The sequence below is a fragment of the Ceratotherium simum genome, chromosome X (genome assembly GCF_057802395.1).
Source record: "Ceratotherium simum simum isolate JZ-2026a chromosome X, ASM5780239v1, whole genome shotgun sequence".
NCBI lineage: Eukaryota > Metazoa > Chordata > Mammalia > Perissodactyla > Rhinocerotidae > Ceratotherium > Ceratotherium simum.
Genome location: NC_141940.1, coordinates 113,123,004 through 113,139,518, shown reverse-complemented (window position 1 = coordinate 113,139,518; position 16,515 = coordinate 113,123,004). Strand labels below are relative to the sequence as shown.

General features: G+C 37.7%; 1 protein-coding gene across 6 annotated transcripts in view; it reads right to left on the bottom strand.

Annotated features, from left to right (window-relative positions):
* RPS6KA3 (ribosomal protein S6 kinase A3) overlaps nt 1–16,515 on the bottom strand; it is a 118,147-nt gene that overhangs the window by 46,821 nt on the left and 54,811 nt on the right. For all 6 annotated transcript variants that reach the window (XM_087427544.1, XM_087427543.1, XM_004435187.3 and 3 more), the window contains 2 exons: nt 12,999–13,115; nt 2,277–2,358 (listed from right to left, as the gene is read on the bottom strand). In XM_087427544.1, coding sequence (XP_087283670.1) covers nt 2,277–2,358; nt 12,999–13,115 — 199 coding nt within the window. The remainder of the gene's footprint in view (nt 1–2,276; nt 2,359–12,998; nt 13,116–16,515) is intronic.

Below are 16,515 nucleotides of genomic sequence, written 5' to 3'. Positions count from 1 at the left end.
TTTCCAATTTATACTGCCATCATATAAAATAACTCATTATTAAATATGCATTTCTTTATCAGCAAAACGGAACATTTTCCCAAAGATTATTTATTTTAACCCCTTGTATAAAATCTATTCTGAACTCCTTTAAGTGGAGGGTGTAATGTTATTTCTTAGCAACTCCTAACTCGATCATTCCTTTGACATTTATTAGTTGGAATCCTACTGCAAGGAAGAGCTTTCCCTTGTTCCCCATTAATTAATTTATGGATTAACTCATGGATTCTTATTTTATTCAGTGGGTTGTAATCTATCACTATCATTGAATAATTATTGCAATTGTCAAACTGTCCTAGATTTGGCCAGTAGGAACCCTTTAATCAATTTCTTATATTAATATTTTGTAATACTTAGGCAAATAATTTTCTGATTTCCTATTTATACTATTTTTCATTCTATAAAAGGCTAAAATTTTTTGTACTGTCAATTTGTTTGTAATTTGCTCAGGATCTCTTCACAAGTTTACTAGATGTGTTAAGTTGTAAAATTCAGTTAGATTGTTGTTTATTATGGTATAGGGTTTAAGAGAAGACTAATTTTTTTCCAGGTTGCTCAGGAGTATTTCAAATAAAATTTATGAAATCATTATTTAATTTCTCATTGTTCTGTATACTTGCTTTGCACAGTAAGTACTCAATACTTTTGTAATACATTAAAATTTAATATATAATACTTTTGTACTGTTTTGTTCCACTGATTTGTATGCTTATGTTATTCCCCCAATAACACACTGAATTCTTACTGCTTTAAATACGATTTAAACCTTATAGAGCTTGTTCCTTTCTCATTAGTCTTCTTTTTTAGAATATTCTTTGAGGGGTATGCTTTTCAAATGAAATTTTGAATATTTCAAGGAAAATTAAACTGGAATCTTGAGGATATGGAGCTAATTGGATGGCTAGAGGAATATTAAGATTCTTAACAACCGTTGGCCTTCTCTAAAAGGAACTGGGCATTTATTTCCTTTCCTGATATCTTTTAGGTTTCTCAGAGCTTCATAGTTTCCTTTACACATATTATGCACAACACAAATCCTGTTAAATATATGAAAGCAAACTACTTTTGTTGTCTTTGTGAATAGACTTGTCTTATATAAGTTCCATCTATGCAGTTTTATAACATGGGATTCATGAGTATAAAGTTATAAAAGTAGTGATATAAAGTAGAGCACTGAGGATAGAATTTAATTCCCTGGTCCTAGCAAGAATCAAGTAAGTAGTATGCCAGAGGGTAGAGACTGGATAGGAAAGAAAACACATTCAGGAAGGGAGCAAGTGAACAGAGCAAAGGACAGTGTTTATAGAGGAAGGTGGAATTTCTTGGAATGATGATAATATCCAGGGTGGGTGACTAACTGGGAAGAGTAACATCAGAAATAATCAATGATCATCAAAAACATTCCTTCCAGAATACTTCAAAAGCTTTAGAAATTACAAGTAAATTGAAGAGGAAAAAAAAAAAGATGTTAGGAATCAACACACAAAACAACTAGAGGTTATGTGGTAAAATAACCTCTACTACTAAATAAAAGGAAGACGTAGGTATTTTAAAATCTATGTACAATTTCTTCTAAATGACTGTTTACCTATAAGACCCAAGTCCTACACTAGATTTTTCAAAATTAGAGGCTTGGAATAAAAACTTATTTGGGGCCAGCCCTGGGGGCCTAGTGGTTAAGTTTGGCGTGCTCCACTTCAGTGGCCTAGGTTTGGTTCCTGGGCGCAGACCTACACCACTTGTCTGTCAGTGGCCATGCTGTGGTGGAGGCTCGCATAGTAAAAAGAGAGGAAGATTGGCAACAGATGTTAGCTCAGAGGGAATCTTCCTCAGCAAAAACAAAACAAACTTATTTGGAAACCAGAAGTCAAGATGATAAAGTCCTTAGAATAAAAGCTATTTTGCATCCAGTTAAATCAGTAAGTTTTCAAGTCATTAAAATAATTATATTAATTTGAAGATGACTCAAACCCAGTTTTAATCTTCTAATCTTCTACTTGCCTAAAGCTCAAGATGAATTTATAATACTTCTTTTATAACACGGCAACTCCCATTCTCACAAGTCATATGATGCCTAGCCCAGTAGGAGAAATTCATTAAAAGAAATTCTAAATTTAAAGACGGTAACAGGAACAGATTCAGAATGTAAACAACTGGCCTAGGAATCACATGAGCTCTATTGAAACTTTTCAGTTTGTTTATACTACACGAACATTACAAATAGTAGCAGCACTTACCTTTCAACGTGGCTTTCTTCAATACTTTCATGGCATAAAGCTGTCTGGCATCAGAGCCTGAGATTTTTTTGACTAAGAAAACCTGTATTTAAATAAGAGAAAATAAGTTTTATGAAGTATCACAAACTATAAGATTCTTAAAATAAGACCCTACTATAATATAGTTTATTATCAGAAAGATTCTGATACTTTGTAGATCAACTATTTTTCTTATAATGTATCATTTATAAACACAATGAATTATGAAACAGTGGTTATAACTTGGGGTGTCAATATAAGTGAATACATTTTTTCTTTTCTTTTTATTGTTTGCCAATTCCTATAGAGTAGGTAACATACAAGACAGAAACAAAAAACTTGCAACTATGTAGCAATTAGAGAAAAGCCTAACATGTTTAAAGTATATTTATACAGGAGTTCCATATAAATTCTTCTGATTCCATTTATAGAGGAGTTCCCCTTGACCACAATTTTCTGTTGATACAATTATTCATTGATAAATGGTTTTTTCTATATATGAAAACTGCACATAAATTTCTCACTGCTGGGCAGAATAGTTCAAAACACTTCCATTGAAGAAGGCTATTCAAAAATATTTAAGTGACGTCAGCATCATGGCGGAGTGAGCTTTCCCGTGAACTCTTCCCCCGACAAGATACAACAAAAGCAACAGTCACAGACCAACAACGGAATCCCAGACAGTGAAAACCTAGAGCGGAGGGACCCACACTGCCGCACATCTGAGAGCAGAACGTGCTGGGCCCCCGGAGGAAGTGGGGAGAGGTAAGGAGAACTCTCCCTCCCCAACAGATCAGCGATCCCGGTCCACAAGGCTCCCAGAGAGGGGGGAGGGGCGGCCCTCAGCAGGGAAACCGTGGCTCTTCGGACTCTCTCAGCCAGTGGGAAACTCCGGCACAGAGGACTCAGAGGAGCCACAGGGCTACCATCAACATCTGAGCACCCCAGAGAGCGGATAAAGAGGGGCAATCGAGAAGCTTCCCACGTCAGGGACCCAGAGGGTAAAAGAGAGAGCTCCCCTCTCCCTGCAACCCGGACTCTGCAGCTCAACCAGCCAGACCAGACCTAGCGATCCCAGGCAGACCTGATCAAAAGACTGGACCCGTGGATCGCAGCGGGGAAAAAAAAAAACAAAAAAAAACCTGCGAATCGCAGCAGAAAAACCGGGGCAGAGCGCAGGGGGCTTAGACTACACAGCCCTTTACCACCAGACAGTGGTGGCAGGTGGAAATTGCAACCAGAGACTTCCAGGATGAGGAAAAACAAAACCAACACAGGAACCACAATGCAAAAATATATGAAATCACCAGACCAGAAACAAAATGACAAGCACCCAGAAATCAACCCCGAAGACACAGAAATCCATAAACTAAATGACAGAGATTTCAAAATAGCTATCATAAAAACACTCAACGAAATACGAGACAACACAGACAAACAATTCAATGAGATTAGGAGTTTCTTCACAAAAGAGATTGAAATCATAAAGAAAAACCAATCAGTGCTGATGGAGATGAAGAACACAATGGAGGAGATAAAGGAGAATCTGGAATCTTTAAAGAACAGAGCTGACAATATGGAGGAAAGAATTAGTACTTTAGAGGATAGGAATACAGATATACTCCAGATGGAAGAGGAAAGAGAACTAAGACTAAAAAGAAATGAAGAAAGACTCCGAGAAATATCTGACTCTATTAGAAAATGTAACATAAGAATTATAGGTATTCCTGAGGGAGAGGAGAGGGAAAGAGGAACAGAGAGCCTATTCAAGGAAATAATAGCTGAGAATTTCCCAAATCTGGGGAAGGAGCAGGAAATACCAGTAAGCGAAGCCAACAGGACACCTATATATATTAACAGACAAAGGCCTTCACCACGACACCTAGTGGTAAGGCTAGCCAGGGTCAACGACAAAGAAACAATATTAAGGGCAGCTAGACAAAAACAAAAATAACGCACAAAGGAACTCCCATCAGGCTCTCAGCGGATTTCTCAACAGAAACTTTTCAGGCTAGAAGAGACTGGAATGATATATTCAAAATACTGAAAGACAAAAACTTTCAGCCAAGAATACTCTATCCAGCAAAAATATCCTTTAAATATGATGGAGAAATAGTAACTCTCCCAGATAAACAAAAGCTAAGGGAGTTCATGGCCACGAGACCCCCACTACAAGAAATACTCAAGAAGGCCCTCAGGCCTGAAAAAAAGAAGAGAAAGGGAACACAAAGCTTGGAGGAAGGAGAAAAGTAGGTAGACAAAATCAGAGAAATAGTAGATCTTTACCAGAATAGGTTAGCAACCACTTAAATACTAAACTCAAAGATCAAAGGAAGAAATTCACCAAAAATAAATTTAACCTCATCACTGTAAACAGCCACAACACAAGATAGAATAAGGTATAACAAGAACGCCTTAGAAGGGGAAGAGGAAAGTGACTGAATTGACTTAGTATAAGGAAATAGGAAGCTATCAGATAATGGACTATCTCATACACAAGATTTTTTGCCCAAACCTCAAGGTAACCACTAAACAAATAATCAAAACAAAACCACATATGATAAACAAAGAGAAAACTAGAAGAATCATAAGACAGAACAACCAAACTGAATTGGCAGTCCAAAACAAATGGGACAAGAAACAAAGGAAATGCAAAAGAACCAGAAAATAAGTGACAAAACAGCAACATTAAGCCCTCATATATCAATAATTACCCTAAATGTAAATGGATTGAACTCTCCAATCAAAAGATACAGAGTGGCAGGATGGATTAAAAAGCAAGACCCAACAATATGCTGCCTTCAGGAAACACATCTTAGCACTAAAGACAAGCACAGGCTCAGAGTGAAAGGATGGAAGACAATACTCCAAGCTAATGGCAAACAAAAGAAAGCAGGTGTTGCCATACTCATATCAGACAAAGTAGACTTCAAGATAAAACAGGTTAAGAAAGACAAAGAAGGGAAATATATAATGATAAAAGGGACACTACATCAAGAAGACATATCACTTATAAATATATATGCACCCAACATAGGAGCACCAATGTACATAAAGCAACTATTAACAAACCTAAAAGGAGAAATCAACAACAACACAATAATAGTAGGGGATCTTAACACCCCACTTACAGCAATGGATAGATCATCCAGACAAAAAGTTAATAAAGAAATATTAGACTTAAATGAAAAACTGGACGAGATGGACCTAGTAGACATATACAGAGCACACCATCCAAAAACAGCTGACTACACATTCTTCTCAAGCGCGCATGGAACATTCTCTAGGATAGACCATATGTTGGGAAACAAAGCAAGCCTCAATAAATTTAAGAAGATTGAAATCATAACAAGCATCTTTTCAGACCATAAGGCTATGAAACTGGAAATGAACCAGGAAAAAAAAACTGGGAAAGTGACAAAAATGTGCAGATTAAACAACATGCTACTGAACAACCAATGGATCATTGATGAAATTAAAGGAGAAATCAAAAACTATCTGGAAACAAACGAAAATGATAACATGCCATATCAAACCATATGGGATGCAGCAAAAGCGTTCCTGAGGGGGAAACTCATAGCGATACAAGCCCACCTGAACAAACAAGAAAAAGCCCTAATAGGCAACCTTAAATTACACCTAACAGAACTAGAAAAAGAAGAATAAACAAAGCCCAAAGTCAGCAGAAGGAGAGAAAGAATAAAAATCAGAGCAGAAATAAATGAAATTGAGACCAAAACAACAGTAGAAAGTATTAATGAAACAAAGAGTTGGTTCTTGAGAAGATAAACAAAATCGACAAACCCTTAGCCAGGCTTACTAAGAAAAAAAGAGAAAAGGCTCAAGTAAATAAAATTAGAAATGAAAGAGGAGAAATTACAATGGATACCATGGAAATACAGAGGATTATAAGAGAATACTATGAGAAACTATATGCCAACAAATTGGACAATCTAGAAGAAATGGATAAATTCTTAGACTTATACAACCTCCCAAAATTGAACCAAGAAGAAATGGAGAATCTGAATAGACCAATCACAAGTAAAGAGATTGAAATAGTAATCAAAAACCTCCCAAAAAATAAAAGTCCAGGACCAGATGGCTTCTCCAGTGAATTTTACCAAACGTTCAAAGAAGATTTAATACCCATCCTTCTCAAACTATTCCAAAAAATAGAAGAAGATGGAACACTTCCTAAATCATTCTATGAGGCCAACATCACCCTGATACCAAAACCAGACAAAGACAATACAAAGAAAGAAAATTACAGGCCAATATCGCTGATGAACATTGATGCAAAAATCCTCAACAAAATATTGGCAAACCGAATACAACAATACATTAAAAAGATCATACACCATGATCAAGTGGGATTTATACCAGGGACGCAGGGATGGTTCAACATCCGCAAATCAATCAACGTGATACATCACATCAACAAAACAAAGAATAAAAAGCACATGATCATCTCAATAGACGCAGAGAAGGCATTTGACAAGATACAACATCCATTTATGATAAAAACTCTCAATAAAATGGGAATAGAAGGAAAGTACCTCAACATAATAAAGGCCATATATGACAAACCCACAGCCAACATCATACTCAACGGGGAAAGACTGAAAGCCATTCCTCTGAGAACAGGAATGAGGCAGGGCTGCCCACTCTCACCACTCCTGTTCAACATAGTACTGGAGGTTTTGGCCAGAGCAATTAGGCAAGAAAAAGGAATAAAAGGAATCCAAACAGGTAACGAAGAAGTGAAACTCTCACTATTTGCAGATGACATGATTGTATATATAGAAAACCCTAAAGAATCTGTTGGAAAACTATTAGAAACAATCAACAACTACAGCAAAGTTGCAGGGTACAAAATCAATCTACAAAAATCAGTTGCATTTCTATATGCTAATAATGAACTAACAGAAAGAGAGCTCAAAAAGATAATACCATTTACAATTGCATCCAAAAGAATAAAATACCTAGGAATAAATCTTACCAAGGAGGTGAAGGACCTATACAATGAGAACTACAAGACATTATTGAAAGAAATCCAAGATGACATAAAGAAATGGAAAGATATCCCATGCACGTGGATTGGAAGAATAAACATAGTTAAAATGTCTATATTACCTAAAGCAATCTACAGATTCAATGCAATCCCAATCAGAATCCCAATGACATTCTTCACAGAAATAGAAAAAAGAATACTAAAATTTATATGGGGCAAAAAAAAAACCCCGAACAGCTAAAGCAATCCTAAGAAAAAAGAACAAAGCAGGAGGCATCACAATCCCTGACTTCAAAACATACTACAAAGCAATAGTAATCAAAACAGCATGGTACTGGTACAAAAACAGACACACAGATCAATGGAACAGAATTGAAAGCCCAGAAATAAAACCACACATATACGGACAGCTAATTTTCGACAAAGGTGCTAAGAACATGCAATGGAGAAAGGAAAGTCTCTTCAATAAATGGTGTTCGGAAAACTGGACAGCCACATGCAAAAGAATGAAAGTGGACCATGTGCTATCGCCATTCACAAAAATTAACTCAAAATGGATCAGAGACCTGAAGGTGAGACCTGAAACTATAAAACTCATAGAAGAAAATATAGGCAACACACTATTTGACATTGGTTTTAAAGGAATCTTTTCAGATGACATGCCTACCCAGACTAGGGAAACTAAAGAAAAAATAAACAAGTGGGACTTCATCAGATTAAAGAGCTTTTATAAGACAAACGAAACCAGAATCAAGATGAACAGACAACCAACCAGCTGGGAGAGAATATTTGCAAAACATACATCTGACAAGGGGTTGATCTCCATAATATATAAAGAACTCACACAATTGAACAACAAAAAAACAAACAACCCGATCAAAAAATGGGCAGAGGAAATGAAGAGACACTTCTCCAAGGAAGATATACAGATGGCCAACAGGCACATGAAAAGATGCTCAACTGTCACTAATCATCAGGGAAATGCAAATCAAAACAACACTAAGATACCACCTCACGCCTGTTAGAATGGCTATAATCACCAAGACAAAAAACAACAAATGTTGGAGAGGATGTGGAGAAACAGGAACCCTCATACACAGCTGGTGGGAATGCAAATTGGTGCAGCCTCTATGGAAAACGGTATGGAGATTCCTCAAAGAATTAAAAATAGAGATGCCCTATGATCCAGCCATCCCACTACTGGGAATCTATCCAACACACCTGAAATCAACAATCCAAAGAGGCTTATGCACCCCTATGTTCACTGCAGCGTTATTCACCATAGCCAAGAAGTGGAAGCAACCTAAGTGTCCCTCGACTGACGATTGGCTTAAGAAAATGTGGTATATATATACAATGGAATACTACTCAGCCATAAAAAAAGACAAAATCGTCCCATTTGCAACAACATGGATGGGTCTGGAGCGTATTATGTTAAGTGAAATAAGCCAGAAAGAGAAAGACAAACACTGTATGATCTCACTCATATGTGGAATATAAACCAACACATGGACAGAGAAAACTGGACTGTGGTTACCAGGGGCAGTGGGGGTGGGGGTTGGGCACAAGGGGTGAAGGGAGTCATATATATGGTGATGGACAAACAAAAATGTACAACCCAAAATTTCACAATGTTAGAAACCATTAAAACATCAATAAAAAAAAATTTAAAGTGACTTACGTTGGAACCCTACCTCCCCACCTTTTAAAAATCAAATTATCACATATACCTAAATATAAAGAACACAATTTCCAGGTATGTTATTGAGCATCTTGATTTTCCAAATACTTTTAGCTGTTTCCAAAATATAGTATGGTATTTATACAAAACGAATAAAGCCTGTTCTAAATAATTTATGGTCATGCTATATAACACGGTTAATACAAAACTATCAATAAATCCCTTCTACTCATTTTGATCACCAGTTTCATGATCTTTTCCATCAAACCTTGAAACAGACCTACTAAATGGACCTGAATTTCAACTCTTTTTGTCCTACCAATTCTTTCCTAGCAGTATCACTGACCTGCCAGATGGGAAGAAGAGATACAATCAAGAACTAACTTTAGGGTCAACTCTCAATTATCAGCATTAGCATGCCAGGTTATTAGCACAAAATTAAAAAAATGATTCATTCAACTGATTCTAGGGCAAGGCAGAGTTCTTAACTTTGAGAAACTGTGCCAAAGGCAACGTGCAATGACCTCAAGTCAGTGAAGAGCACTGCAACTTGCTCAGAAACCCTGATGTAGGGTATGTTCCTCTCCCCAAATCATCCCTCTCACCCCCCTTCACCATGCCCCACCCTTTAGTTCTCTTTAGCAGTTAGCAGTGAGCCAACCTAGGGAGAGAAAAGCATTCTTAATCAGGGTGGTTCCTAAGGTGAAATGATGTTCAAATGTTAAAGGTAATCAGAGATTATTAACATTTTTGAATGGAAATAAATTTTAATTAGGTGGAGATAATTAGGATTTATCTCATATTTATTCATTCTTGAGATTCCCTAGTCAAGCTTCTTTGTGCCGTTCTACAAGAAAAATTCTCCTCGTGGATTTCAAACTTCCTTCACCCTTCTTTGAAAGCACCTTCTTAACACTTTTTAGCACTTCTTAGTTTGCAAAGGGTCTTCACAAACATTTGTAATACATCATCATGATAACTTTGGGAGGCAGGACTACTAAACAATGCCTATTTTATAGCTGCCCAAGCTAGGGCTTAGAAAGCTTAAATAATTTGCCTAGTGTCATAGTGGAGGTATTGGGACAAGAACCGGGCCAGCTACCCAGTTCTGTGCTCCTGCTCAGGGTGCTCTTAATCCCTTCCCTCTGGCTGGTCACTAGTCAAGCATAGCAGGAACAGCAGCAGTCCCAGATGCCATCGGATCTTCCCCCACCAGAGCATTTCTGACCTTTCGAACTCCCCCATGAAGCTATTCTAGGCTCCGACAGGTCATCCCTGTTTCCTTGGCTTAGACTGGCTTTTTAGGATGAGTAAGAAAGGAGACGCCCTATTTTTAATGTTTGCTATTTATAGTAAAGTATTTAAGTTACTTTTAAAAAAATAAAGGGAGAAGCATGTTGACTCCTGGAAACTTAAATATTGTACTCCCTGAAAATCTAATGTATAAAAAACCCATCTACTTGGGTTTATCCATAATATATTACATGATAATACAATTTCATAGCAGATATTATGTGCTTGGCCTCATATCATTTAATTCTCACTATTACCCTATGAGGTCAGGACTGTTATTTACACGTTAATTCTTTCCAGAATTATATGCTAGGTACTGTGCTACCGGTTCAATGCTGAGACATGGTACAAGGCATGGCACTTGCACTCATGGTACATATAGTCTAGTGGGAGAGACGGCAAGTAAACAAATAGTTACACAAATGAAAAACTGCAATTGTGGTGAGTGCTGTGAAGATGATGTATAATAATGTTCTGAGAGGGTAAAATAGAGGAATATGACCTAGTCAGGATGGCAGGGAGGACTTTGAGATCATAAGCATGAGAGGAGCTAACCAGATGAAGAAGGGGTAGAGGTGGGGTGGAGTGTTTTAGGCAGAGGGAACTGTATGTGCAAAGGTTTTCTAGTGGGATGGAGCCTGGTGCTTAAGGACTGAAAACTTGGCCAGAAGACAGGCAGTGAAAAGTATATAAAGTGATGTTGCTGAGGTAGTTAGGGGCCAGACTGAGGGGCTCCTTGGCCATCTTAAGAATTTGTCTTTATCCCAGAAGTAAAGGGAGCTACTGAAGGGTTAAGGGGGTGGAGTATAAGATTAGCTCACATAGGCTGTCATGTAAATAATGGCTTGAGGCAAGAATAAACTTGGGAAGCTCCAGTTTCGAGCCTCCTTCAATAGGCCAGGGAGAAATGTTAGTGGATAGCTTGGAGGAGCAGCAGTAGAAGAGAAGAGGACAGGCATGATTTAGGAAATCTTTACTAAATCAACAGAACTTGCTAACAGATCAGATTGGTGGAAGGGGGGAGGGTGGAGACTAGAAGGATATGTCAAGAATGCCTCCCAAGTTTCTGGCTTGCTTAACTGGATACCATTCACAGTGACAGAAAAAAATGAAACAGGACAGGTTTGAGGGGTAGAGGAAAATCATGAGTTTGGTCTTAGACGTGTTGAGTTTAAACTGCCTTTGAGACATGTGAAGAGAAAAAAATAAGCAGCTGCACACAGAGTTCAGAGTTCAGAGGTACGATCTAGATTGGAGATATAAATGTTACATCAGCTGTATGTGGGTTATAATTAAGATAGTGGGCATAGAGAAAATAATTAGTAGGGAGTATATAGAGTGAGAAGAAGGCAGCCTAGAATGGAGCTTTGAGGAACTTCAGTACTTAATGACTGGCTAGAAGAAGAAAATGGGGCTCCAAGAGGTTAGGTAACTTGCTCAAGCACACACAGCAAGTAAGTAGAAGAAAAAAAAATTGAAGTCTGGCTGACCTACAGCCCAAATTTGAAACAATCATGTTCTGCCAGCTACTTAATCTATATTTGGATTAAAAGCATCACTTTAGTTTGAAAGAGGTTAACAGCTGTTAACAAATTACCTATGTCAGCCAAGAATTCCTAAATAGTCCCATTAAAATACATGAGAGAGCTAAACTGACGTTGTTTTGAAGCTTATGAAGCATGATATCTTCAAATGTTTCCTTACAGAGAGGTGGTAAGGAAGCACTGCAACGTCAAAGTTGAATGCAATCTCAGAACCTTCCTCTTGCTAAGAAATGGACTAAATAGATCAAGTAGTAGTAATGATAATGCTGTACTTCTCAAAATGGAGTACAGGAAGGGCTCCTGAGGTGTACAGCAGGGGGGCAAGGAATACTCAAAGAAAAATGATAAAGACGTGGCATCTTCTGGAGCAATTTTAGTTGGTGGCTTTGGGAAATATTCTTTTATATTAAAAACAAACACGAGGGCCAGCCCCGTGGCTTAGTGGTTAAGTGCGTGCGCTCTGCTGCTGGCGGCCCGGGTTCGGATCCCGGGCGCGCGCCGACGCACTGCTTCTCCGGCCACGCTGAGGCCGCGTCCCACATACAGCAACTAGAAGAATGTGCAGCTATGACATACAACTATCTACTGGGGCTTTGGGGGGAAAAAATAAATAAATAAAATCTTAAAAAAAAAAAATAAAAACAAAAAATAAAAACAAACACGGATGTCATTGAATAGAATGTAACCTCTGCATTCACTATAAAGACAAGCTATAAGTCCCCCAAACTGCATACTTGTAGTGGTATCCCCCCACCCTAGTTCCTTGGGAGCACTCATTTACTTCCTACTGGAATTAGGGATACTTGAGGAAAGACTGGGATGCACTGCTATAATGTATTACAAGATCACCTTCCAATTCTACATGAAGACTTGAGGTCAGTGTATCAAGCGAATATTTTGTGATTTTTAATTTTTGTGATTCAGGAAGTATAATTAGAAAGGTCATATGGTCTTAAAGATAAAATGAAGTGAATACTGTCAATTTATGAAAGTTTCCAATGTACTTTTGAATGACTTTATTCATTTTCCCACTTTGTGAGAAATGTAAAAACACAGAAAACACTGCTTGTAGGGAGATCAGTAGTATTTCATAAAATATTTTTGTTCCCCATCTGTATGAAATATACACGAATTCCAAAAAACAACTTTTTAAAAAGCACATACTCATGACTTACCTTTCCAAATGACCCCTGCCCTAACACTTTTAAAAGTTCAAATTGGGAAGGATCTGCCTTTTCATGTCCTTCCTTTACATGATGCGTGATTGCAATTTCTTTGATACTGCCTTCTTCCTGTTGATGCAAATATAAGAGGAGAAAACAGAGTTAGAGTTTCTTTCTCCAGCTACAAATCAAGCAATATAAATTTAGCATATCATATTAGAAATCCTCAAATTAACATACACAAACCACGTTTACTGACCCACCAAGTAAACAGAAAACACATGCTAAACAAATATACTTTCAAGTTAAATGTCAGAGACAGAATAATACCAGCCTACCATGTAGGCCAAATTAACCTCTACATAACATTAGCACTGAGTATTTCCAAGTCTTTATTCTTCCTACTGGAGATATTTAGAATAAACAGATTCATGAGGTGAGGGCAGAGGGTGTAAAGAAGTCTGAAAATACATCAGAGTAATCTGCTGTGCTCCAAGATGTGGTTGTATTAGGTAGAACCAAGGCTATACACAAAAAACCCCGTTTATTGGGGAGAGGGGTTGAAAAATATTCCAGGGTAAGCATGGAGATTTCTACCCTCAGCAAGGCTATTTGAATTAGTATGCTGAAGTTTACTGTGTTTGAAATATCTAAGTTACTTTCTGTTTCTAGGACTACCTGAGATGTGAGAGGGGAGAAAGGAATAACTCTAAAACATAAAATCAAAAAAGATTTAACATTTGGATGGAGGATTAGAAACACGAAAAAAAAAAAAAAAAAGACTATCTGGCATGATGGAACAGTGAAAGGTCTTGGGGTTAAGAGAAGGATTTTTAAAGACAGTGGATGCTTCAGTATTCCTGAGGGCAGGCGTCAGAAGAGAAAGGTTGAAAATATACGTATGTATACACAGAATTTCAATTATTTATTTACACTGAGATCAGCAGATTAAGTACACCTTATTTAATCAAGACGTACTATATGTTACAGCCAAAAATTACAACAATAAAACAAAACCCAACAAAACCAGAACATAAACCTGTCAAAGACTCCTTTCTTTTTTTTTGCCTATAATGCTATATTTTTTTCTAGAGCATAAGTACTATGAGTAGAATCTAAACGTGTTACACAAATATTTCATTATTTTTATTACTATTGTATTCCATATAAATGTTTGAGCTCAAGTAACATTTTCTCAAACACTCACAGAATGCTGGCACTATAGGGAATTACAAAGATTTCTCAAAAAGATATACCAGGGTATCCTAATGTGGTAGCTTTTGAAAACGAGTAGTAGAAGGAACAAAAGTTCCTGTAAGAAGATAAAAAAGGAATCCAGGCCCACCATTTCACTCTGTAAAACGGAGGCTATAGTTTGTAGACTGTCCTACTACTTAGGCAGATTAATCATTTTGGACTCTCAGAATTTTGGCAACAAAAATAAAACAATCCCCTAATACGGTTTAGTCCTTTATTTTGTAATTTACATGCATTATCTCCTTTAATTCTCACAACAATCCTGTGCAGTAGGCATTAGGGTAGAATCAAGCATTAGCTGACTCGAAGATTCTACCCCCTTCCTGGGCATCCCTTCTCTCCAAATGAGACCAGGGTACAAGGGCTTGAGGGTGATAGCTGTTCATAGCTACATTAGGAAAGGTAGGAAGCAAAGTACCAAATGCTTTTTAAAAACTTTCAAAGAACAGGGCTGGCCCTGTGGCTTAGCGGTTAAGTGCGCACGCTCCGCTACTGGCGGCCCGGGTTTGGATCCCGGGCGCGCACCGACACACCGCTTCTCCGGCCATGCTGAGGCGGTGTCCCACATACAGCAACTAGAAGCATGTGCAACTATGACATACAACTATCTACTGGGGCTTTGGGGGCAAAAAAAAAAGGAGGAGGATTGGCAATAGATGTTAGCTCAGAGCCGGTCTTCCTCAGCAAAAAGAGGAGGATTAGCATGGATGTTAGCTCAGGGCTGATCTTCCTCACACACACACACACAAAAAACTTTCAAAGAACAATGTATATGTGGGATTGATTAAGTAAGGCTTAGATTAAAACTCAGCAAGTATTTATTAAGTACCTACCATGTATCAAGCCTGGGTTAGGTGCTTTTCCACCTTTTATCTTATATTCATGCTTCATGACAGATCTTCAACTACTTATCAATGTTAGAGAGGGCTGATGATAACACAGAGTGAAGTACACCCCAGAGCAAGCAAAAACATTTCAGAATTCTCTATCGACGACCCCATTCACCACTAGAAATTTGACAGATCTTTTCAAGGCAAAATGGTTTGAATACTCTACAGTCTGAAGTTTGAAGAGATTAAGTAAAGATCATAAGCCAGTAACTGGCAGGTTTAGGGCTCAATTCCAGGTGTTCTGCCTTCTAATGACTTCTAAAACAAGGCTCTTACCATTACACCACACTGAGACTGTCAGAGGCTCCTGGTGGTTTCCCACCCAAGATCAAAGACAGGAATGTACAGACTTATTCCCCTGGTCTTTGTAACTGGTCTGTATCTCTTGGGTCAGTTAGCTAAATTGATTAGAGAAGTGGTCTCTGAACTTTTGGTAGCACATCTTTATCAGTAAAAAAAAAAAATTTAGCATACACCCAATATTTGTATACTTATTGGCTTATAAATTATGTACATGTACTTTTTGTATTACTAAATTACATACATTTTACATGGAAATGAAACTATAAAGAGGTTCTCCTCTTTCTTTTTCTGTACTCTAAAGTGCTGTCACATCACACTTTGAAGACTAGTGGACTACAGACTTGAACTCATGAAGCCAAGTTCACGGGTTGGATTCCAGCATGTGCCAGTTAGTCTCCTATGGAAAAAACTAAACTATCGGTTCAAGAACCTCACAGGAATATAACAGCCATTTATGCCCTTAAATCATAAGGCTGTGAAGAACTATACTCTGTCATGTTCTATGTTTTACCACTTTTCTTTCTTGGGTAAGTGGGATGTGCTTTATTAGGCTGCAATATTTTTTTGTCTTATATTTCACAGCAAATACCTACTACAATTGTCTGTCACAAATAAAGATGCAACACAGGCAGGGAAGGATCACTGAATTATAAACATTTTGCATTTTGTAGCAGGCATACAGGATCAAGTCTTACTCTATAGTGTGAGCTAGGATGAGGCCATGGATCTCAAAATAAACAGCAGTTACTATTCAAGAAAGATTTTATCTTGGATGACTACCCTTCCTTTCCTCTGTCAAAAAAGTTACTAAAAGACGCAGAGTTTCCCTTTGATCTTGTCATTCAATAAACATATACTGAAACACCTACTATGTCTCAAGCATGGTACTGGGAATACCTTTCATTCTTTCTTTTTCTATTTCCAATAGCATCATCTAGGTACGATCCTTCATTACCTTTTCTGTAAAAAACTGTAGTTTCACTAGCTTGGTTACTCATAATGCCCCTTTCTGCCACTGTCACTCCAATTTACCTTCCTGACAAATTCATTTTCTGAAAGTAGAAAGCTCCAGTCATACG